General features: G+C 42.0%; 1 protein-coding gene across 1 annotated transcript in view; it reads left to right on the forward strand.

Moving 5' to 3' along the window:
• The window catches only part of cacna2d2a (calcium channel, voltage-dependent, alpha 2/delta subunit 2a), an 855,812-nt gene that overhangs the window by 699,021 nt on the left and 130,624 nt on the right, over positions 1–26,167 (forward strand). Inside the window, exons 16-20 of the mRNA XM_080186111.1 lie at positions 12,601–12,666; positions 13,597–13,671; positions 21,257–21,331; positions 21,871–21,942; positions 25,013–25,084. Coding sequence (XP_080042237.1) covers positions 12,601–12,666; positions 13,597–13,671; positions 21,257–21,331; positions 21,871–21,942; positions 25,013–25,084 — 360 coding nt within the window. The remainder of the gene's footprint in view (positions 1–12,600; positions 12,667–13,596; positions 13,672–21,256; positions 21,332–21,870; positions 21,943–25,012; positions 25,085–26,167) is intronic.

Here is a 26,167-nt window from a genome sequence, read left to right on the forward strand (position 1 = left end):
AGTCCTTGGTAATTGATTTGAGAATTTTTCCCACTACCAGTGTTAGGTTTACTGGTCTATAATTCCCTGTTTTCTCTTTACCTCCCTTTTCGAATATTGGAATGACATTAGCTACCCTCCAATCTGCGGAGACTGTTCCTGAGTCAATAGAATCCTGGAAGATGACCACTGTGCGTCCACTATTTTTAGAGCCATTTCTTTAAGTACCCTGGGATGTAGATTATCAGGCCCTAGGGATTTATCCACCTTCAATCCCATCAATTTTCCTAGCACCATTTCTCTACTAATACTGATCTCCCTCAATTCCTCCCTCTCACTAAATCTTGCTTTCTCCAGCATTTCTGGTATCTGATTTGTGTCTTTTTTGTGAAGTACATATTCAGTTGCTCAGCCATTTCTTTGTCCCCAAGTATACATTCCCCCGTTGCTGTCTGTAGGAGACCTACATATGTCTTCACCAACTTCTTTCTCTTCACATATTTATAGAAACTCTTAGTGTCCATTTTTATGTTTCCTGCAAGTATTTTCCCCTTCTTAATCAATTCCTTGATCCTTTTTTGCTGAATTCTAAATTGCTCCCAATCCTCAGAACTATTATTTTTGATGACTATCGATGACTATTTTGGTGCCACTTCTTGCTGTCGTCCAGAACTCGAAAAATTCATCAACTTTGCTTCCAGTTTCCACCATTCCTTCATCTTCACCTAGTCCATCTCAGACACTTTCCTTCCCTACCTTGACCTTCCTGTCTCCATGTCTGGCATTAGACTATCCACCAACGTCCATTACAAGCCCAGTGACTCCCACAGTTATCTGGACTCCAGTTCTTCACACCCGACATCCTGTAAGAACTCCATCCCTTTCTCTCAACTCCTTCGTCTCCATATTTGTCGTATTTGTTCCGACAATGCCGCTTTCCAAAGCGGTGTTTCTAATATGTGCTCCTTTTTCTTCAACTGTGGATTCCCATCTACAATTCCCATCTGTTGACAGGGCCCTCAACAGCATGCAGTTCATCTCCCATGCCCTGGCCCTCACCACCTCCCTTTCCTTCCAGAACAAGAATAGACTCTCCCTTGTTCTCACAATTAACCCCACCAGCCTCTGCATGCAAAGCATAATCCTCCACCATTTTTGCCAACTCCAGAGTGATGCCACCACCAAACACATCTTCCCTTGACTCCCTCTGTTAGCATTCTGCAGAGACGTTCCCTCTGGGATAACCCAGACTACTCCACTACGATACTCACTCATGGCACCTTCCCATGCAATTGCAAAATTGCCCCTGCCCCTTTACCTCTTCCATGCTTACCACCCAAGGTCCAAAACACTCATTCCAGGTTAAGCGGCGTTTTGCTTGTGCCTCTTTCAATTTGGTGTATTTCATTTGCTGCTCCCAATGTGGTCTCCTCTACATCAGAGAGATCAAGCATAGACTTGGTGATCACTTTACTGAGCACCTTCGGTCTGTGCACAATCAGGACCCTGACCTTCTGGTTGCTTGCCATTTTAACACATGATCCTGCTCCCATGCCCATATACCTGTCCTTGGCCTACTGCAATGTTCCAGTCAAACCCAACGCAACCTGGAGGAATAGCATCTCATCTTCCGGCTAAGCACTTTACAGCCTTCCAGTCTCAACATTGGATTTGACAACTATGCTTGATTTCTCTATGATCAATTGTACCCCACCTCGACCCCTTTGTTTTCATTTTATTTAATGTTTTACTGTTCTCTACCTTTTATTTCTTTATAGTCTTTCTTCATTTTTCTTCCCTCCCACTCTTTTCCATTTCTTTATTCCTCCCTCTCCTTACCTTTTCTTCCCCTTTTCCCCTTTCTAAATTTTACCTCTCTCCCATCCATTCCCCTCTTTCCCCCTACATTTTCATCTGTCTCAGCTGACCCTCTGATTTTAGCTTCTTTGCCATTTGGCCATTCATACCCTTTATTCTCTCTATGGACTGCCATTAGCAGCCTTTCCCCTTGTTTTTGTGGTTATGACTGTCTTTCATTCTCTCACCCTGCGGTATAAATATCTCCCACTTTCTTTTAGCTTTGACAAAGGGTCATCTGGACTCAATGTCAGCTCTTTTCTCTCCTTATGGATGCTGCCAGACCTGCTGAGATTTTCTAGTAGTTTCCTTTTTGCTATTATTTTTCTTGGCCAATTTGTATGCTTCTTCCTTGGATCGGACACCATCTCTAATTTTCTTTATAAGCCATTGATGGGCCATTTTGCTTTTGTGCCTCTATCTATAAACTGAAGGCACTTTGAATTAGTTTGTTTATTTACGAATGCGATGAGGTATTTTACCAACCCTTCAGTTTCTGTGTGATCCAATTATACTAAAAATCCCACAGCAAACTTGAGTTAGAATTTGCTCAGCAGGGTAGTTTAACCTCAGTAGGTTAGCTCAACAGGTTAGTTAGGTTAGCAACCTCACAAAAGGTTGCTGCAAAAGGTTAGGGTGCATGGAGTTGGGGGTAAGGTGTTAGCGTGGATAGAGGATTGGTTGTCTAATAGGAAGCAGAGAGTTGGAATCAATGGGTGCTATTCTGGTTGGCAATTGGTGACTAGTGGAATGCCGCAGGGATCAGTGATAGGGCCGCAACTGTTTACCATTTACATAGACGATCTGGAGGAAGGGGCTGAGTGTAGGGTGACGAAATTTGCTGATGACACGAAGATGAGTGGAAAAGCAAATTGCGTGGAAGGCGTGGAAAGTCTGTAGAGAGATCTTGGATAGGCTGAGTGAGTGGGCAAGGGCCTGGCAGATGGAGTATATCGTTAGCAAATGTGAGGTTATCCACTTTGGTAGAAATAATAGTAGGAGGGATTATTATTTAAAGGGTGAAAAACTGCAGCATGCTACGGTGCAGAGGGACCTGGGGGTCCTTGTGCACGAATCGCAAAAACCCAGTCTGCAGGTGCAGCAGGTGATCAAGAAGGTGAATGGAATGTTGGCCTTTATAGCGAGGGGGATAGAATATAAAAGCAGGGAGGTCTTGCTGCAACTGTACAGGGCACTGGTGAGGCCGCAACTGGAGTACTCTGTGTGCAGTTTTGGTTGCCTCATTTGCGAAAGGATATATTGGCCTTGGAGGGAGTGCAGAGAAGGTTCACTAGGCAGATACTGGAGATGAAGGGGCTAGCCTATGAGGAAAGATTGAATAGACTGGGTCTGTACTCGTTGGAGTTTAGAAGGCTGAGGGGGGATCTTATAGAGACGTATAAGATAATGAAGGGGCTAGATAGGGTAGAGGTAGACAGATTCTTCCCGCTTAGAAAGGATAACAGAACTAGAGGGCACAGCCTCAAAATAAGGGGGGTGCAGTTTTGATTGGAGTTGAGGAGGAACTTCTTCATCAAAGGGTGGTGAGTCTCTGGAATTCTCTGCCCGTTGAAGTGGTGGAGGCTATCTCGCTGAATATAGATAGGTTTCTGACAGACAAGGGAATTAAGGGTTATGGGGAGAATGTGGGAAAATGAAACTGATCCACTTCAGATCAGCCATGGTCTTATTGAATGGCGGGGCAGGCTCGAAGGGCTAGATGGCCTACTCCTGCTCCTATTTCTTATGTTCTTATTATATACATTCAAAACACATGAAAAAGAATGTCTGCAACTTCCCACTCTTCACTCACACAGTAAAGAGAGGAATAGGGGAAAGGAGCTTTATTATACAAGGACCACAGAAAAACAATATTGGTTCACATGAGTTCCGGAATCCCAAAGTCAGGGTCCAGTGAAGAAGTCTTTCACATAGGCAGTTGTTGGTCAACTGACTGAGAAATTTGCTTTTTCAGGTGGCTTTGATTCCACAAGATTAAGTAGCATACAAAGCTTGTGTCAATTCAGCTAGCGATGATCCAAAATCTTCCAGTAGAATCAGGTTGGATGGGCCGGTGGTCCAACCTGGACATGTGGCCTAGCAGTTGGATGTTAAATAGCAGGCTGGTTGCACAGTTGAAAAAGATAATACTGAACTGTTCAAAAGGCCGGAATAACCTTTCTTCTCCACAGTGATTGCAACAAAGAATGCTTATCCAACATCTGGAACTTGGCTTTGCTTTCAGGACTGATAATGTCCTAGCAATAATGAGTTGAAAGTTGAGTGTCTGGTGTTAGGGAAGCCATTGTCTCAACAGATCCACAAACCTCACTGGCAAGATTGGCTTTTCAAGTGCTCCTTTTGAAATTGGTCTGTGCAGTCACAGGTTATCTGTCAGAAATGTCTTATGTAAAGCAAGGTGAGACATTTCCGAAACCGAGAAAATAGTTTTTTAGTTCTGGAGACTAATTTCAAACCAAAGGACCAACTATCTTGATTGTCTTTGTTCAGCAGAGAAGTCCAGTTTAAAAATAAGAACAGTTGTAAGAATAGAGTTTTAAATCTTATACAGGGTTGAGTGTCTTGTTCGGTGTTGGAGGAATCCAACACCAGAGAATCTTCTTAAGTCACACCCATCTCCATGATAACATAGCCTTTCAGGGTTCACTGAAGGCTTTTAAACTAATTTAGCTCTAGCTCCCAAGACAAAAAATCTATGTGGACTGCACTTCTTTGCAAGCTGTCTAGCATTACATCTCCAGTTAAGTAAGCTCACCTATGGTTCCCTCTCTTCTACTCTGACTCTCCTAAACAAACAGGAGTAACCTTCTGAAGTCCTGTTTTTCTTTTAGTTCTTCTGGCAGTCACTAAAGCCCAAGCATTTCACAACAACAATTTTCCCAGAATGAAACATTGATCTCTCAAACATTAACGTGAACCATGAATTAGATATTATTCAGAAATCCCTGGTCACACATGAGGAATGGTGATTTGGTGGAGGAAACAAAAATGGACAATGCTGAAAACATTCAGCAGGTCAGGCAGCATCTGTGGAGAAAAAAGCAGAATTAACATTTCAGGTCAAGGACCTTTCATCAGAACTGGAAACGGTTAGAGACAGTTTGAGCAAGGGCAGGTGGAACAAGGACAAAAGGAAGATCTGTGATAGGTGGAAGCTGGCAGAGATTGAATGACAGAAGACCAAGTCTTCCAGGATCAAAGGGAATTGAGATGAGGCAAGAAAATAAACAAAGTAAAAGGTGTGCTTAGGGCAAGTGTACTGCTGTCAGAAAGCAAAAAGGTAAAATAGATAAAAACTGAAACAAGGAAACAAAGTTGTTGAAACCAGTGTTGGATCTGTAAAGTGCCTAAAAGTGGAGACCCAATCTGCATTTGGATTTCCTAATGTAGAAGAGATTGCATTGTAAGCAGAGAATACAATATAATTGATTATGTTATATACAATATAACAGGCGGTGTGGTGACACAATGGTTAGCACTGCTGCCTCACTGCGCCAGGAACCTGGGCTTAATTCCAGTCTTGAGCGACTATGTGGAGTTTGTACGTTCTCCCTATGTTGCAGGGTTTTCTCCAGGTATTCCTGTTTCCTCCCACAGTTCAAAAATGTGCAGGTTAGGTGGATTGGCCATGCTAAATTGCCCCTTCATGTTTCAAGATGCATAGGTCAGTGGGGTAAATGTGGGTTACTGAGGGTGGATCTGGGTGAGATCCTCTGTCAGAGGGTTGGTGCACACACAATGGGCAAATGGCCTCCTTCTGCACTATAGAGATTTTATGATGCTATGATTAATGTAACTCTCTGTTTCTCCTGGAAGGGGCAATTGGAGCCTTGGATGGTGAGGAGAGAGGATGTGAAAGGGCAGCTGTCTTCTGGCTGCCATGGGAAGGGGCAATCGGCAATGAGTTGGGGTGATTGTGGAGTGGAGGATATCATGGAGGGAATGGTCAATTCAGAATGCTGAAAAGTGAAAGGAGGGAAAGGTTTGTTTAGTGGTGGCATTATGGTGGAAGTGGTGGAAATGGTAGAAAATGATTTGTTGAATACAAAAACTGGTGAAATGGAAGGTGAGGACTGGGAGAACCCCATTGTTGTTCTGGAAGACACAGAAAGGAGTAAGAGCAGAGTGCTGGAAATGTAGAAGAAACAGTTGAAGGCCTTTTCAAATAATGTGCGGTTTGATTTTGATTTGATTTATTATTGTTACATTTATTAGTATACGGTGAAAAGTATTGTTTCTTGCACACTATACAGTCAAAGCATACTGTACATTGGGGAGGAAAAGGAGAATATAGTTGTTACAGTCATAGCTAGGGTATAGAGAAAGATCAATTTAGTATGAGGTAGGGCCATTCAAAAGGCTAATGGTAGTAGGGAAGAAGCTGTCCTTGAGTCGGTTGGTACGTGACCTCAGACTTTGGTTTTTTTTAACCAACGTAAGAAGGTGGAAGAGAGATTGTCAGGGGTGCCTGGGGTCCTTAATTATGCTGATTGCTTCTCAGAGACAGCAAGAAGTGTAGAGAGTCAATGGATGGGAAGCGGGGCTTCGTTCACGACCCTTGGTAGTTTCTTGAGGTCTTGGACAGGAGCTATACCAAACTGTAATTCAACCAGGAAGAATGCTTTTAATGGTGCATCTGTAAAAGTTGGTGAGAGTCAATAGCAGACATGCCAAATTTCCTTAGTCTCCTGAGGAAGTAGAGGTGTTGGTGGACTTCCTTAACTATAGCATCGGTATGGAGGGACCAGAACAGGTTGTTGGCTATCTGGACACGTAGAAACTTGAAGCTCTCAACCATTTCTATTTCATCCCTGCCAGTTGATGTAGTCAGGCACATATCCTCCAGTACGTTTCCTGAAGTCGATGACTTGAAGCCGCACTTGGAGTACTGTGTGCAGTTCTGGTCCCCACATTACAGGAAGGATGTGGAGGCTTTGGAGAGGGTGCAGAGGAGGTTTACCAGGATGTTGTCTGGTATGCAGGGGAGGTCCTATGAGGAGAGACTGAGGGATTTGGGGTTGTTTTCACTGGAAAGAAGGCGGCTAAGAGGGGATCTTATAGAAACATATAAGATGATTAGAGGTTTAGATAGGGTGGATGGTGATAGCCTGTTTCCTCGGATGGAGAAAGCTAGCACAAGGGGGCATGGCTTTAAATTAAGGGGGGTAGTTATAGGACGGATGTCAGGGGCAGGTTCTTTACCCAGAGGGTGGTGAGGGACTGGAATGCCCTGCCTGCTGCAGTTGTAAATGCGCCTAGTTTGGGGGCGTTTAAGAGATTGGTGGATAGGTTTATGGACGAAAAGGGATTGGTTTAGATTAGTGGGTCAATGTTTTTTTTTAAAAATAAGACTGGTCGGCGCAACATTGTGGGCCGAAGGGCCTGTTCCGCGCTGTAATGTTCTATGTTCTATGTTCTATCCCCTTTGTTTTGCTGACATTGAAGGAGAGATTATTGTTGTTGCACCAGTTCACTAGGTTCTCTTTAAAAAAAGAGGTAAACAAAAAGTGGGTAACTATTAGGTCAGTTAGCTTAACTTCTGTGATAGGGAAGATGCTTGAACCTATCAAGGATAAAATAACGAGACGTCTGGATATAAATTGACCCATTGGTAAGATCAGCATGGATTCATTAACAGAGGTCATGTTTGACTAATTTGGTGGAATTCTTTGAGAACATTACATGTGCAGTGGGCAATGGGGAACCTGTGGATGTGGTGTATCTGGATTTCCAGAAGGCATTTGACAAGGTGCCGCACCAAAGACTCATTCTTCTGAATTCCAATTAGTATAGTCCCAGTCTACTCAGTCTCTCCTCATAAGCCAACCCTCTCAACTCCAGAATCAACCTAGTGAATCTCCTCTGTACCCACTCCAGTAAGATAAAGGTGCACAATGTTACGGGTAATGTATTAGCATGGATAGAGGATTGGTTAACTAACAGAAAGCAAAGAGTGGGGGTAAATGGTGTTTTTCTGATTGGTGATCATGACTAGTGGTGTGCCTCAGAGATCAATGTCGGGACCGCAATTATTTATGATTTACATAGATGATTTGGAGTTGGGGACCAAGTGTAGTGTGTCAAAATTCGCAGATGACACTAAGATGAGTGGCAAGGTGTGCAGAGGATGCTGAAAATCTGCAAAGGGATTTAGATAGTCTGAGTGGGCGAGGGTCTGGCAGATGGAGTACAATGTTGGTAAATTTGAGGTCATCTATTTTGGTAGGAGTAACAGCAAAATGGACTATTATTTAAATAGTAAAAAATTGCAGCATTCTGCTGTGCAGAGGGACTTGAGTGTCCTTGTGCAAGAATCACAAACAGTTGATTTGCAGGTGTAGCAGGTAATTAAAAAGGCAAATGGAATTTTGTCTTTCATTGCTAGAGGAGTTTAAAAACAGCAAGATTATGTTGCAGCTGTATAAGGTGCTGGTGAGGCCACACCTGGAGTACTGTGTATGATTTTGGTCTCCTTACTTGAGAAGGGATATACTGGCACTGGAGGGGGTACAGAGGAGATTCACTAGGTTGATTCTGGAGTTGAGAGGGTTGGCTTATGACGAGAGACTGAGTAGACTGGGACTATACTAATTGGAATTCAGAAGAATGAGGAGAGATCTTATAGAAACATATAAGATTATGAAGGGATTAGACAAGATAGAAGCAGGGAAGTTGTTTCCACTGGCAGGTGAAACTAGAACTAGGGCAAATGGCCTCAAAATAAGGGGAAGCAGATTTAGGACTGAGTTGAGGAGAAACTTCTTCACACAAAGGGTTGTGAATCTGTGGAATTCCCTGCCCAATGAAGCAGTTGAGGCTACCTCATTGAATGTTTTAAGGCAAGGATTGATACATTTTTGAACAGTAAAGGAATTAAGGGTTATTAAGGAATTAAGAAATAAAGTGTTAGCGTGGATTGAAGATTGGCTATCTAACAGGTAGCAGAGAGTTGGAATAAATGAGTGCTTTTCTGGTTGGCAATCGGTGACTAGTGGAGTGCCGCAAAGATCGGTGCTAGGGCCCCAACTGTTTACCATATACATAGATGATCTGGAGGAGGGGACTGAGTGTAGGGTAACAAAGTTTGCTGATGACACAAAGATGAGTGGGAAAGCGAATTGAGTGGAGGACGCAGAAAGTCTGCAGAGAGATTTTGATAGGCTGAGCGAGTGGGCGAGGATCTGGCTGGTGGAGTATAACGTTGGCAAGTGTGAGGTTATCCACTTTGGAAGGAGTAATCGTAAAATGGACTATTATTTAAATAGTGAAAAATTACAACATGCTACTGTGCCGAGGGATCTGGGGGTCCTTGTGCATGAATCGCAAAAACTCAGTTTGCAGGTGCAGCAGGTGATCAAGAAGGCAAATGGAATGTTGGCCTTTATCGCGAGGGGGATGGAATATAAAAGCAGGGAGGTCTTGCTGCAACTGTACAAGATACTGATGAGGCCGCAACTAGAGTACTGTGTGCAACTTTGGTCCCCTTATTTGCGAAAGGATATATTGGCCTTGGAGGGAGTGCAGAGAAGGTTCACCAGGTTGATACCGGAGATGAGGGGGTTAGATTGAGTAGATTGGGCTCGTCGGAATTTAGAAGGCTGAGGGGTGATCTTATAGAGACATATAAGATAATGAAGGGACTAGACAGGGTAGAGGCAGAGAGATTCTTTCCCCTTAGAAAGGAAAGAAGAACTAGAGGACACAACCTCAAAATAAGGGGGAGTCAGTTTAGAACAGAGTTGAGGAGGAACTTCTTCTCTCAGAGGGTAGTGAATCTCTGGAATTCTCTGCCCATTGAAGCAGTGGAGGCTACCTCGTTAAATATGTTTAAATCACAGGTAGATAGATTTCTGATCAGTAATGGAATTAAGGGTTATGGGGAGCAGGCGGGTAAGTGGAACTAAACCACTATCAGATCAGCCATGATCTTATTGAATGGCGGGGCAGACTCAAGGGGCTAGATGGCCTACTCCTGCTCCTATTTCTTATGTTCTTATGGTGAGCGGGTGGGTAAGTGAAGCTGAGTCACAAAAAGATCAGCCATGATCTTATTGAATGGCAGAGCATGCTGGAGGGGCCAGATGGCCTACTCCTGCTCTTAATTATGAGATTCCATCTCTTTCCTGTACTCTGTCTCATCAATGTTTGAAATCTGACTTACAACAGTGGTGCCGTCAGCAAACTTGAAAATCAAGCTGGAGGGCAATTTGGCCACAGTCATAGGTGTACAAGGAGTATATGATGTGGGTATGCCGGCGTTGGACTGGCGTAAACACAGTAAAAAGTCTGACAACACCAGGTTTTAGTCCAACCTATTTATTTGATAATATATATATTATCAAATAAATAGGTTGGACTAAAACCTGGTGTTGTCAGACTTTTTACAAGGAGTATAGTCAGGGGATGAAGCCACAGCCTTGTGCACTGGTGTTGAGGATGATAGTGGAGGTTTACTATGTTTACTGATTGCTTGGGTTTGGGAGTCTAGGACATAGTCGCAGAGGGAGGAGCTGAGCCCCAGGTCATGGAGTTTGGAGATGAGTTTTGCAGGAATAATGGTGTTGAAGGCTGAGTTGTGGTCAATAAATAGGAGTCTGACATTGGTGTCTTTGTTATCCAGGTGTTCCAGGGTTGAGTGTAAGGACAGGCAGATGGCATCTGCTGTGGAGCTGTTGTAGCGATAGGCAAACTGTGGTGGATCCAGGCAGGCTCAAAGGCCAGAATTGATTTGTGCCATGACTAACCTTTTGAAGCACTTTATTATGATGGATATCAGCATTACCAGGCGATAGTCATTAAGGGATGCTGCCTGGCTTTTCTTTGGTACCGGAATGATGGTGCTCTTTTTGAAACAGATAGGGACCTCAGATTGATGTGAGGAGAGTTTAAAGATGTCTGCGAATACCCTGCCAGCTAGTCCAGCAGGATCTGAGTGCTCGTCCGAGTACCCTATTCAAGCCAACTTGACTTTTGAAAAGACTGATCTAACATCTGCAATGGTGACCTCAGATATCGGTTCGGCTGAAGCTTCCAGGGTTGAGGGCGTGCTCTCGCTGACCTCTTGCTCAAAACAGGAATAGAATGCATTGAACTCATTGGGGAGGGGTGCATTGGTGCCAGTGATTATACATGTCTTCATCTTGTATGTCTTGCAGACCTTACAATAGTCCGTGGGAGTCAGTGTGGTTAACCTGAGATTCTAGCTTGGTCCACTACTGTCTTTTGGCATCTTTGATGATCTCTGTAGATCATATCTGGATTTCTTGTATAGGTCAGTGTCGCCTCAGACCTGGACTTCAGCAGGTAGTGGATATTTCTGTTTATCATCCATGGTTTCCGGTTGAGAAACTCATGGATTTGCTTCTTTGGCGCACAGTCTTCTACACCCTTACAAATGAAATCAGTTACTGTAGTGGTGTACTCATTTAGGTTGGTTGCTGAGATTTTAAATATTGACCAGTCCACTAGGACTAGGTCCAGCAGTCCCGTAAGACATCATCCAATTCCTCAAACATTACTGCATGACTTTCTTTATTGGATTCTCCCATTTCAGTTTTTGCTTGGAAGCCGGGATCAGGAGCATAGCCTTGTGGTCTGATTTGCCAAAATTTGGGCAGGCGATAGAGCGGTAGGCATGTTTGATATTTGTGTAGCAATGATCTAGGATGTTTGGACCTCTGGTGGAACAGGGGGCGTATTGGTGATATCTTGGTAGGACACCCTTAAGATTGGCTTAATTGAAGTCCGTGGCCACAATGAACAAGACCTTAGGATGTTTTGTCTCAAGGCTATTTGTGCTGGTGTATGTTTTGGGAAGGGGTGGAATCCTTGATTGAGGAAAAAGGATGACATTTCATAAGCGCTGGATTTGAAGATTACATCATCAGAAAAGTTGCAATGGAGGAACTGGGAAGTTGGAATGGAATCCTAACGGAGTGTAGGGTGTGAGGAAGTGTGATTAAGTTAGTTGTGGGAGGTAGTAGGCTTATAATGAATATTAATTAGTTGGTTTGATTTCTTTGCATGTTTCAGTTTTACCTCTTTTCTTTGCTTTCAGACAGCAGCATACCTGCTCTAGGCATATCTTTTGCTTCTTTGTTTCTTTTCTTGCCCCACTACTATTCCCTTTGGCCCCGTAAGATAACTGTCATTCAATTTTTCTTGTCTTCCACCCTATTGCACACCTTCCTTTCGTCCTTGTCTCATCTACCCCTTGTTTAAAACCTACTTGATCTCTAACTTTTTCCCAGTTCTGAAGGAAGGTCCTTGACCTGAAACATTAACTCTGTTTCTCACTTCACAGATGCTGCCTTCACATACCTGCTGAGTGTTTCCTGCATTTTCTATTTTATTTTAGATTTCCAGTGTTTGCAGTGTTCTATTTTTCGATCAGTGACCTGTTGGGTCAGTTGGGTGAAATGATCTTCCTCCCACGCTTTCTACTGAAGGCATCACAATTACTGGACCACTGTTCTTGAGTGCCAGCCACCCCACACCATTACCCATGGAGGTTGCAATCCCAGAGGTAAAAGAGATGTGGAGGGAAGAGCTCGACACTTGTGAATGTGTGAGCAGGGACTAGAATTATAAGTGATGTTTCAGAGGATGCAAATTCAGGACATAAACCTGCATCAAAATGAATTAGCATTTAACCTCAATATTATTGAACATAAGGAAGGTTGCACATCACTGACAAATGCTCAAAGAACAGAAATATAACATGATCTGATTTGTTTTTCATAGAGCCTTGAGCTGGTGATTACAGGGACGATTCCAGTTTTCAATATCACAGTGGAGAATGGCCAGCAGGTATGTGGTTAGGATATGTGTGTTATATTGTGCCAGCTTTTCAGTTTAAAGAGTCCATGTATACAGAACAAAATGGAAAATATGATTGAATTATTCCTATTTCCTGGCAATTTCCTTCTCATTATATTACCCTATCTATTGTCTAGTCCTGAACACAAGAGAATGTTACAACTTTTAGTTGTAAGTCCTGCTTATTCTGAGATAGCAGCACCAAATTGTCCCTCTGGGGCATCTCTCCAGAACTTGACAAGACTCCAATGAACCTGCTGTTAATTGCCAGGTCAGATCTGACAATGTGGCCCAGACAACATTACCTGTCAATATCATAGAGTGTGGAGTGGTCTTAATAGCTCTGCCGTCAGTACTGGCAAGCTGCACAGTTTTTGCTGGTTAGACTCTATTTGAATGCCTGCACCAATTTGGCGATCCCTAATTCTTGGCATATTTTGCCCTGGCTCTGGAGATTCTGACTTGTTTGTCAACGATCCTGAAAAAGTAGACCTGCCATTAGTTGCTGGGATTCTTTCAGGTGACTCTGTAAGTCAACATCATAAAGGGTAGATGTGATCTTAGCAGGTGAAAAAGGAGCTTCCCAGTGCTCATTAAAAGCATACTTTGAGTTTTTAGCTGGTTCAACAGCACCCAAAACTCAGTGCCCACTTGGAAGGTCCCTAATCCATGGTGCTTGCTAACCTCTGCCTTTACTCTCTGGACAAGGTATATGGGGCATATCCCTATGGGCATAGACTTCATGTTCTATGTTGAGCAAAAATAAAGGCTACTCATGCAGGATTCTGACTAGCTAGGTTTAGAGAATAGTGTCACATGACTGATATTTTTTAAAAATGCCTTGAGATGACCCTGTTCTGTATCCTCATTTTCCAGGATCCTAGTAATTTTGCCATTCTAAATGGACCATTTCCTTTACAGAACCAGCTCATGCTCGGAGTGATGGGAATCGATGTTGCTCTCGATGACATCAAGAAACTCACCCCTCGCTACAATGTACGTACAAATTGCATATTTCACAATTGCAATTCCTAATATGGGTATTGTGCTTTCAGTAATATTTGAGCTCCTACACACATTTGTCTGCCTCAGTGCTGGGCAGAAATATAGAAGGAAATTTTCACATATCCAGAAACAACCTACTGCATGATCATAGGCCTCTGCCTACACTTTCCGTCTATTTAATGTGGTGGTTGTATAATTGCAGGGGGACTGTGCCCCATTCAGGCACAGTCAGTAACAACACCTGTCCATCATAGTTGAAGCTGTTTCCAGCTTCAACCAAGGATTTTAGAGCAATTTCTACAGTAGACTGAGTTTCCAGGAATCTAGCACTGTGTTCCTCTTCATGTCAAACCTGAGTTAATGTCCCCACATTAATGATCAACCCCAATATTATTCACAATGCCAAGGATTCATATTGCTTTTGAAATGAGGGAAAGAAAACCTCAGGGCCAATTTTTTTTATTTCAGCTGAAACTGCTTGCTGAAATGTAATTTATAAGCAAAATAGGTGCCACGGTAGCACAGTGGTTAGCACTGCTGCGTCATTGCGCCAGGTACCTGGGTTTGATTCCTGGCTAGGGTCACTACCTGCGTAGAGTCTGCACTTTCTCTCCCTGTATGTGCAGATTTTCTCCGGGTGCCCTGGTTTCCTCCCACAGTCCAGAAGACATGCTGGTTAGGTGCACTGGAGATGCTAAGTTCTCTCTTAGTGTACCTGAACAGGCACCAGAGTATGGCAACTAGGGGATTTTCTCAGTAACTTAATTGGAGTGTTAATATAAGTTACTTGTGACATGAATAAATAGAAGTTAAAAACTTAAACTTTAATATTTAAAAGGAGGAAAACATGAGAAAAATACAATCTGCAAAGTATCAATTCCCATAAATTCCCATGAGTCTTAATCACTATGGGCAGTCTCCAAAACCCCGGAAATTACATAAATGTGAGTACACCACCAAATTGTTCCAGGGCATGAGAAGACTGCATCCATCCAAAACTCACACTCCCATTCCCAATCATGCATTAAGTCCACTTGTTACTGCATTCACCTCAGAAAATACTTTCACCCATTTTAAGACTTACAGCTATCATGTTGCAAACTATCTTCCATCCACAATAACAGATGATTTGCTCCATCCATCCCTCAGCTCTACCTTCAAAGTTGGGGTCCTCTACAAAATCACCTGGGGCCACATTGCCTCAGCAGTTCCACTAGAACCTCAATCCCACTCCATACATCAGACAAAGAAGGTGATTGAATAAATCATAGCAACCTAATACGATGGGCAACCCAGTTCTTTCACAACTTAAGAGAATAAGGCTGTTCATTAAATCAATTGGACAAACACAAAATAAGTCACCTTTTCATATTCATTCATGGGAGTGGGATTGCTGGATAGGCTAGTATTTATTGCCATGCCAAACTGTTCGGGGATGAAGTAGAAAAGGTCAAGAGTTTCATGTTTTTAGCTGTCCAGATCACTAACAACTGGTCTTAGTCTCCCCCTATGCTGACACTATATTTAAGAAAGGTCACTAACACCTCTACTTTCTCAGAAGACGAAGGAAATTTGGCATGTCAGCTACGACTCTCACCATAGAAAGCATTCTTTCTGGTTGTATCACAGCTTGGTATGACTCCTGCTCTACTCAAGACTGCAGGGAACTACAAAAGCTCATGAACGAAGCCCAATCCATCATGCAAACCAGCTTCCCATCCATTGACTCTGTTTACACTTCCCGCTTTCTCAGCAAAGCAGCCAGCATAACTAAGGATCCCATGCACCCAGACATTCTCTCTTCCACCTTTTTCCATTGGGAAAAAGATACAAAAGTTTGAGGTCATGTACCAACCGACTCAAGAACAGCTTCTTCCCTGCTGCTGTCAGACTTTTGAATGGGCTTGCCTTGCAATAAGTTGATCTTCCCCTGCACCCTAGCTATGACTGTAACACTACATTCTGCATTCTCTCACTGCCTTCTCTATGAACAGTATGTTTTATCTGTATAGCGCACAAGAAACAATACTTTTCAACGTATGTTAATACATGCTACAATAATAAATCAAATCAAATCCTGAGAAGGTGGTTGTGAACCACCCTCTTCTACTGCTGTAGTCCATGTAATGTAGGAATGCCATACTGTTGTTAAGAAAGCAGTTCCAAGATTTTGACTCAGCAACACTGAGGGAATGGCAACATCATTCCAATCAGGTTGCTGTATGATTTGATGGGAAACATGGAGGTAATGTTCCCATGTAGATGCTCTCCTTATTCTTCTAAATGTCGATATCATGGGTTTGCCAAAGAAACTTAGGTCAATTGCTACAATGCATCTCATTAATAGTACACACTTTTTCTACCATGCTTCTACCATGGCTGCAGTAAATATTTAAGATGGTGGATGAAATGCCAGTCAAGTGGGTTGTTTTGTCCTGAATGTTGTTGAGTTGCACTGATCCAGGCAAGTGGAGATTATTCCATTACACTCCTGACTTGTGCCTTATAGGTGGTGGACAGGATTTGGGGTGTCAGGTGAGTTATTTGCCACAGAATTCCCGGTCTCTGACCTGCTCTTCTATCCACAGTATTTATATTAGCTGGCCCCAGTTCTGGTCAGTGGTGACCCAGGGGTGTTGCTTTTGCAGATTCAATAATGGTAACGCCATTGAATGTCAAAGATAGGTGATTAGATTCTCTATTGTTGGTGATGATCGTTGTTTGATCATTGTATGGCACCAATGTTACCTACCTATATCAGTCCAAACCTGGATGTTATCCGGTTCTGTATGATGCCATAGATTGCATTATTATCTGAGCAATTGTGAATGGAACTGAACACTGTGCCCTGTGATGAAACTCAAATAATCTGAAGTCAGAGATCAGGAACTCCAGTTCCTGATGAACCTTGGGCCTTTTGCACATGCAGCAGCCAGGATATGGATGCACATGTGCAGTTTGTTTATTTAACTCTCTTTCGGCTGGAAAACCAGTCCTACTTGCTTGCACAGAAGCAAAGGGAAAATGGCACCAAAAATAGATAAGGTGACCTGATAATGGAGCACCATTGTGTTGTGGGGGAATTAAAGTGATGGACACAAAATGGTTGCCTGGCACACACAATGATTACCTGAAAAGGGACATTAACAGGCACTGTTAAAACATGCAGGATCCGAAATGCTGCAGGAAGCTGGTCAGAACTTGAGGCACTTTAGATAAGGGCAGACCCAGAACAATGAGTCTGAGGTCAGCCACAAATGGGGACATAAATACATAAGTGTAACAAGATCAATCACAGAACAGATCGAAACCAGTCATTGATTGATACAGGACATAACTGCATAAATGTAGCCATTCTATGAACAATGCTATGTTAACTGTCTATGTCTGCATCTGTCTGCTTGTAACAATGTGTTGACTGTCGATGTCCGTATCTGCCTATTCAACTTATAACGATGTGTTAACTGCTAATGTCTGTACTGCCTATTGTGTAAAAAGTATAAAAATGATCTACTACCATTGTGTAGTTGAAAAGGTAGCTGCCAAGTACTGCGGAGTACCAGCGCTTTCTCCCGAAGCTTCGCGTTTGAAATAAAACTATTGTTGAAACTTTCAAGTCTGACTCCAAAGTGGTAAATTTCCCACAATTGTGCTGAATGTGCCTGAAGGAGCAGGTCATGGGATGGGGACTGGGAGAAGTCCCAGAAGAAATACCAAGCAAGGACAAAGACAGGAATTAGAAAGAGATCCCAGAAATCAAGTTAAAAGAAAGAGCAGAACAATAGGCTCTAAGTTAAAGAGCGAGCTGCCAGGAGCAGACTTGAAGTGAAGCAAGCTCGAGGCAAGCCTTGAAGATCTCAGGAGCTACCAAATGTTGGTGACTTCTTACTCTAGATCTTTTGGCATAGTGGTATTCTGCTTTGGCATGGCCAAAGATCTGAAATTATGCTTGGAAAGTGAAGCTTGAATGCACTGAGGGAAAAGGAATCTTGAAAGCCAAGATTGAAACCTTGGAGGTAGAATCTTGATAAAACTGCCTACATGGGAGCAACTTTTAGAAAGAATTCCAAGGCAACTTCTTCAAATTTATTGGAAATTCTTATGAAAAAGGCCAAGTTTTAATGAGACTGGCTGTGAATTGGACGGCATGGTAGCACAGTGGTTAACACTGCTGCCTCATAATGCCAAGGATCCGTATTCAATTTCCGGCTTGGGTCACTGTGTGGAGTTTGCACATTCTCCCCATGTCAGCGTAGGTTTCCTCTGGGTATCCGGTTTCCTCTCACAGTCCAAAGGTGTGTGGGTTAGGGTGATTGGCAATGCTAAATTTCTCCTTAGAGCCAGGGGGACTAATAGGGTAAATATGTGGGTTATGGGGATAGGGTCTGGGTGGGATTGTGGTCAGTGCAGACTTGATAGGCCAAACGGCCTCTTTCTGCAGTGTAGGGATTCTATGACTCTATGAAATGTCTGAGTGGATTGTTGAGAAATCCATAGAATCAGCTTTGTCAACATGTCATTTATTTTGGAGTGTGGTGTGTCTAACATTGTGAATTCACATGAATTTCGTGCTTACCTTGAATATTAGAGTATAAACTATTGAAAGATAAAATTAAATTTGTGTGTGACAATAATGATTTGCTGGGGTAAAAGGATTAGTGTGAATTTGAATCATTTTCTTGTATTGAGATCTTTCCAACCTTTTTGTCAGGAGTAATGTAGTTTTTTTTTTCTTTTTTAATAAATGTTTTTTCTTTGTGTTAGAAGTGCATCAGCAGATCCCTTTGAATTTGTTCAGTAATTTTCCTCCATGGGTTCCACAAAAAAAATGTTTGGACCTATTGAGCCAGGTTTAACTCTGTGATCTGACTTGTCCAGTATTACATCAGCTGGGATCATAACAGCATTCATCTGTGAATTTCTCCATTTCTAATGGAGGGAAGGTCACTGATGCAGCAGCTGAAGGTGTTTGGGCCTCAGATACTACCCTGAGAAACTCCTGCTGTGATGTCCTATGACTGAGATGATTAACCTCCAACAACCACAACCATCTTTTCTTGTGCCATAATATGAACCCTGATTTCCATTGACTTCGGTTTTGTTAAGGCTCCTTGACGCCACACTGGTCAAATGCTGCCTTGAAGTCAAGACAGTCAGAATTACTTCACATCTTGAGTTCAGCTCTTTTGTCTATGTTTGGACCAAGGCTGTAATGAGGTCAGGAGCTGAGTGGTCCTGGTGGAACCCAAATTGAGCATCAGTGAACAAGTTGCGTGAGTGCCACTTCATAACATTGTCAACTACCCCTTCCATTTGTTGATTAATGAGAGTAGACCAATGGGGCAGTAATTAGCTGGGTTGGATTTGTCTTGCATTTTATGAATAGATATACCTGGGCAATTTTCCACATTGTTGGATAAGTAGCTGTACTGGAACATTTTGTTTAGAGGATCGGCTAGTTCTGGTGTACAGTCTTCAGCGCTATTGCTAGCATCAATGATGTTGGGGACTTCTTGAGGAAGCCAAAATGAATCATTTACTTGTCACTTCTGACTGAAAATGTTTGTAAATACTCCTTGCCTTTTGCAGTGACGTGCTGGGCTCTGCCACTATTGAGCATGGTGCTTGCTGACCCCTTAGTTGATTAATTGACATCATTCATAGATAGGTGTGACAGGACTTCAGAGCTTTGATCTGGTCCATTAGTTATAGCATCACTTGGCTTTGTCTGTAGCATGCTACTTCCATTGTTTGGCATACATGTGGATGTGTATTGCAGCTCTACCTGTTTGCCGTCTGATTTTAGTCTGCTGCTTGTCCTGGTTTGCTCTTCCCCACTCCTAATTGTACCAAGGTTGGTCCTCTGGTTTGATGGTAATGGCGAAACAAGGGATTTCCAGATCATGAGGTAAAATATTGTGCTTTAATGCAAATCTGCTGCTACTGATGGCCAGCAGTATCTCATGGATGCCTAGATTTGTGCTGCAAGAGCTGTTCTGAATCTATCCCATTTAGCATGGTGATAGTGCCACATCACATGATGGAGATGATGAAGATGGCACTTCATGATCGTAAGAACTCTGTAGTGGTCACTCCTACCAGTACTGCCATGACCAAAAGCATCATGACAAGTGATTCATGATAAATGAGGTCAAATATGATTTTCCCTTCTATAAGTTCTGTCACTCATTGTGGCATGCTTTGGGATGGTTCAAAACAGAAAATCAAACAAATTATTTTATCTTCAACATAAGTCTTTGATTCTACAACCCATATGAATAATTTCTATCCTGAATGGAGTTTTTTGACTCTCTTTCCCAGAATAGTGAACTTTTAATTGGTTTTAATAAGATAACAACAGACACTCTATACAGAATTTTACCACCTCGCCTGCCCGAGGCTCGTAAGATCCCACCCGAAGCTAACAGAGAACGCAGTTCTGTGAGCCTCACCCACTCCGATTCCAGGGTGGGCATGCCGGTAAAATTCCGACCTCTGACTCTATCCAGAGGTCCAGAAATGGGTCATCCATTGTTAAGCATGTTTTCACAATCAACCCTGACCTTTTAATAAATCTAGGTCTATTTGAATTACATTTACACCACAGTTATCAGTTTCTTAATCAAATATCCACTTATTTTATATTAAATACTTAATCTCCAGCCTACAAGTTATGTTCCTGAAGCTAGAAGTTACTTCTAAAACATGTGAATTATGAACCAGGTTTTCACAACACTTCCATTGTTCTGTTTACTGCTTTACCATGTAATCACCTATTCAATCTACCTATGCTAAATTTCTTAAATCAAAAAACCTCCTCCTTCATTGTGTATTTGCATCTCTTACATTTTCTGATCTTTTTACATAATTGTTTTAAAATATACTATAGTATGATCATTGTTCAATTGATGATATCTGTCTTTAACATATTCCACTTGAAGTAGTTCATTTCCCAGATCTAAATCTGGGTGTCACGGTGGCACAGTAGTTAGCACTGCTGCCTCACACCGCCAGGGACCCATGTTCGATTCCCAGCTTGAGTTATGTGTGGAGTTTGCACATTTTCCCTGTGTCTGCATGGGTTTCCTCCAGGTTCTCTGGTTTCCTCCCGGTGTCCAAAGATGTGTGGATTAAATTGATTGGCCATGCTAAATTGCCCCTCAATGTCAGGGGTACTAGCTAGGATAAATGCATATGATTATGGGGATAGGGCCTGGTGGGATTGTGGTTGGTGCAGACTCGATGGGCCGAATAGCCTCCTTCTGCACTGTAGGATTCTGTGATTCTATGAAATCCAACATTCTTTGTCAGATTGGAAACATATTAATCAAGAAAATCCTCTTGTACACATATTTAGGATATTGCTATGTATCACATAACTCTAGCTTTGACACTATGTTTTCCCTATGTCCCTATGTATTTAAGGGACATAGGGTTTTCAAGTCTTTTAATATCACTGTTCTAGTTTTGCTATACACCATTGAAATCTGCAGAAAAGAGCCACTGCTGTATTTCATTTCATATTGAAATTTCTGCCAGTTTCTTGTTAATATTCTCTGTTGTTTTCTCCACACAGTTAGGTGCTAATGGATACTTTTTTGCCATCGATCCAAATGGGTATGTCCTGTTGCATCCTAACCTACGGCCAAAGGTGAGAGATTTTAGTACCAATTCACTCCAATGTCTGTAAAAATCTTTTAGCTCAGGTGTGAGCATCTTAATCATTTACCTATTTGGATAATGTTTTAATAACCAGAAGGTACCATTCTGGACTTCACCCAGAGCCTTTGATTAGCCTATCATGGACTCAGCTTCTATCCACTGTTGGTAGTTGGGGTAAATGTCCTAAGTGAGTAACCCATTTCACAACTGGAGTGTGTAGTGTGGTATGGCTGCCCATCATCAGTAATCTTTCACACAGGTGAGTTTCTACAGAGAGCAGTGTAAAGATGATGATGCTATCCATGTGATTGGTGCTTGTTAATGGCTCCTGACATCTTACGGCCCAACATTTAAGATTGTTCTATAACCCAAGATTGATCCCTGCATTAATATGGTTGTATTTATAAACCTTTGAATAAACTAAAGCAGTAAAGCATTCAAAGCAAAATGATAGAGACCTCTTCATTTTTAAATCTCATTGACTGTCAATGTCTGTCATGTGTCCCTTTTTACGGATTTCATCTCTAGATTATAAATTTCCGGGAGCCAGTGACTCTGGATTTCCTGGATGCTGAGCTGGAAGATGAAAACAAGGAGCAGGTAAGGAGTGGCCTCTTCAGTGGAAATTAAAAATATGTAGGCTGGAATGTTATGCTGTTCAGAGTTTCAGGATTTTCCAATTTGCTAAGTGAATGGAAATTTGGCTGGGTGCCAAATTCTCCAATCTCACTGCAGCAGGAGAGTGGTGGAAACAACCAGTGAGATAACGCCAATAATACCTCCAGAACTTTCATAGAGTCATTGAGGTTTACAGTATGGAAACAGGCCCTTCGGCCCAACTTATCCATGCTGCCCTTTTTTTTAAAACCCCTAACTAATCCCAATTGCCCGCATTTGGCCCATATCCCTCTGTACCCATTGTACCCATGTAACTATCTAAATGCTTTTTAAAAGATAAAATTGTACCCGCCTCCACTAATACCTCTGGCAGCTTGTTCCAGACACTCACTACCCTCTGTATGAAAAAATTGCCCCTCTGAACACTTCTGTATCTCTCACCTCTCACCTTAAACGTACGCCCTTTAGTTTTACACTCCCTACCTTTGGGAAAAGATATTGACTATCTGCCTTGTCTGTGCCCCTCATTATTTTATAGACCTCTATAAGGTCACCCCTCAGTCTCCTATGCTTCAGAGAAAAAAGTCCCAGTCTATTCAACCTCTCCTTATAACTCAATCCTCAATTCATTCAATCATCACATACCATCATCCCAAGAAGAGAGTCAGCTGTTCCTTTGAAGCATTAGGAATTATATTTTTCCTCTAGTTTGTGTTTTGCTGGAGTGGTAGACAATATTACCTGTGGGAGTGGGGGAAGGATCACCAGAGAAAATCCCACCCTGTTTTACTCAGAGGAAAGAGGGGATAGATTAGAAGTCAGAGTGAGCATAAGGATTCCAGTCAAGGGCTTGAAAAGGTAATATCTCTTCTCATACAGTGAGCACAGCTAATCCAGCACAAGATGAGCAAAATATAAATCTAGTAATCAAAATGCTGTTTTTAAAACCATCCACAGGGTCTATAGAAGGGCTTGTTACTGTCAGAGAGAGTCACAGATGGAATTACTGTAATGGTGGACTGAATTGTTTCTGAGCTGTTGACTTGTGTTTTCAGTTGCCTCTCTCTGTTATGCTCTGCTTCTCACTAATTCATCAGGGCCCTTGGTCTCCTGCCGTTGCTGCTCCACCAATCACAGATTCTATCACTGGAGGAGCAGCAGGATCCGGAGAAGAGAACCTGTCATTGTAGGAACAACTCTTCACAGATTTTGTCTCTTTCACAATTGGGGGTGACTTTTCTATCATGTCACCTCCGTGATTGAATTTTTTCAGGTTTGCAAAGATGAATTTGCTTGTTGTCCCCATGAATTTTAATCCTGTCCTGTTAGCAACTTTTCTGTTTCTTTCTCCCTCATAAATTCATCTAGCTTCCCCTCAAATGCATCATTTCTATTCACTTCAGTTACTCCATTCAAGTTCCATAAGAACATATGAAAGATGTCATTGGGACCTTTCTTTTTGTGGGACACGGGCATCACTACCTGGCCAGCATTTATTGCCCATCCCTGGTTGCCCTTGACTTAAATGTCTTGGTAGGCCATTTCAGAGAACAGTTGAGAGTCAGCCATATTGCTGTCAGACCAGGCAAGGACAACAGATTTCCCTCCCTAAAGCATATTAGTGAATGAGATGGGTTTTCCCAACAATCTGCATTAATTTCATGGTCATCAATAGATTCTTAATTCCAAATATTTTTATTGAATTCGAATTCCATCATCTGTCATGGCGGGATTCGAACCCGGGTCTCCGGAACATTAAGTTTCTGGATTAATAGTCTAGTGATAATACCACTAGGCCATCGCCTCTCCTTCGATCCTGCTCCACTTTTCAATAAGAGCAATGCTGAACTCATTATGATCTAAACTTCAGTTGCACTCATGAGCTTGACTGCCTTGTATATTAGAAGTTTGTCTACTCAGCCTTCAAAATATTCAGTGACCCAACCTCCACTGCTCTCAATGGAGAAGATTTCCAAAGACCAACAATCTTCTGAGAGAAAAAATTTCTTCTAATCTCCCATTAAATGGGAGAATCTTTATTGTGAAACTGACCTTCCCAACATCATAAGGTCAGAAATGGAGATGAATGCACATTTGTGATGCCTCAGATACTGAAGCAGTCCATGTCCAAATGCAGCAACCTGGGCAATATCTAGGCTTGGGCTGACAAGTGTAAGAAGTGTTCATTGCCACACAAGTGCCAGGCAATGATAAGCTCTAACAAGAGAGAATCTAACCATTGCCCCATGAAATTGAACAGAACTTTGTTTTTGAACCATTCTAGAGATTTTTTTGTGTCATATGTGGCAACTACTAAAAAATGCATATTCAAAATCTCTGCCATTTCTTTACCCATATTAATTCCCAGTCACATCCTTTAAAGAGGCATCATTTATTTTAGCTACTCTCTTCCTTTTAATGTATTTGTAGAATGTCCAACATTCTTATCACTCTATAGGTAGAGAAGTTTCTGCTGAATTCCCAATTGAATTTATTAGTGACTATCTTCTATCAGTGTCCTCTAATTTTGATCTTCCCGCAAATTGAATCATCTTTTCTCCGTATACCTTAACAAACGACAGTTCTGTTATCATCCTTGTCAATCCACATTGCATTGTTTCCAGTGCACCTCTATCCCTTGGGAATATTAGAATTGCACAAAATGAAAGTATATTTTACCTCTAGTGTTGATGTTAATCAACAAATAGTCAGTTATTCTCACTCTTAACCATCAAGTTATTCGAAAATGCCTAATCCAAATACATTCAAATATTTCTTATTTTCTATTTTGATGCCGATTCCACCTCTTTCCGTTAGGTTAATATTGGATAAAGGAGCGGTGTGTGAATGACAGATAAAGGTTGAGACTGGTGGGTTCAGGTTCACCGCTAATTCAGAATGAATTCATCCCGTGTGGGTGACCATTTTGAGACAAGCAGTAGCTAATTCTTGCACTGAATGTACACTCATATTCCATTACATTGAAAAGAAAGATTAGTTTCATGTGGCATCGTTTTCTTTTTGTTTTCTGTATTCGCCACTGGTTACACAGATCCGGAAAATCATGATTGATGGGAAGAGTGGGGAAAGTGCCTTCCGAACTTTACTCAAATCCCTGGATGAGGTAAGTATAACATCATTTATATGTATTTATTTGTAGCTTCATGGTTTTTTAATTGTGAAGAACTCTGTCTATCCGACCAAGTAAGACAATAATCCTTTATTCATGAAATGGCCAAATCTGTTTGTAGGAATGTTTACCAATCCCAGTACAAAGATACAGATATTATTTATGTAGCCTATCATGGGCATAGACCATAGATCAAGTATTGCACCTTCCTGACATTTAATCTTGGCTTAACAGTAGTTTTGTCTCTCTTACCAGAACTGGAGAAAGTTAGAGATTTAACAAGTTTTAAGCCAAGGCAGGGAATAAGCAAAAGGAAAGGTCTGTGATGGGGTAAAAGGCAAGAGAGTTGGAAGAAGTGGTAAAGAGATGTTCGTGCAAGGCAAAATGAGATGGTAGTGGAAGAAGAAAAGAAAGATAAGATGGAGGTATAAAAGGGAATGCAAAATCATTATCAGCAACTGCTGCCCTCAAAAATGGGAGCAGAGATTATGATCTGAAATTGTTCCTTTGATTGTTGCTTCTGGGAGGCTGTAAAGGACCTGATGAATAGATGAAGTGCTGGTCCTCAAGCTTAATTGAACTTCATTGGAACAGTTGAAGAGAATGGAGTCAGTTTGGGATGGAGAATTAAAGTGACAGGTGTCTGGAAGCTGCGGACTGAACCGTAAAGTGATAACTTGGGTTAAGTTTGATGTCTCGTTGTAGAGGAGACTGCATTGTGAACAGTGCATTGTGAGCAAGTGCTAAATTGAAAGAAGTGTAAGTAAATCACTGCTTCACCTGGAAGAAGTATTGGGTCCCTAATTTTGAAAAAGAAGGTAAAAGGGCAATTTTTTCTGTGCTTACATGGGACAGTGCCTTTGAAAAGGAAAGGTGTTGGGGGTGGACTATCAATTAATATTCAAAAAGCGAAGAAATGGCAGAGAATGATTTGTTGAAAGTAGAGGCTGGTTGGGGTGAATGGTGAAGAGTAGTTAAATTAATTAAGTAGAGGTGGCTGGGCGGGTGATGTGCTGTAGCTGTATGATGTGGGAGCTGGAAGATCCCATTGCGAGCTATAGTGATCACATCTACTGC

The sequence above is a fragment of the Carcharhinus amblyrhynchos genome, chromosome 3, assembly GCF_965287045.1.
Source record: "Carcharhinus amblyrhynchos chromosome 3, sCarAmb.v2.hapA, whole genome shotgun sequence".
Classification (NCBI taxonomy): Eukaryota; Metazoa; Chordata; class Chondrichthyes; order Carcharhiniformes; family Carcharhinidae; genus Carcharhinus; species Carcharhinus amblyrhynchos.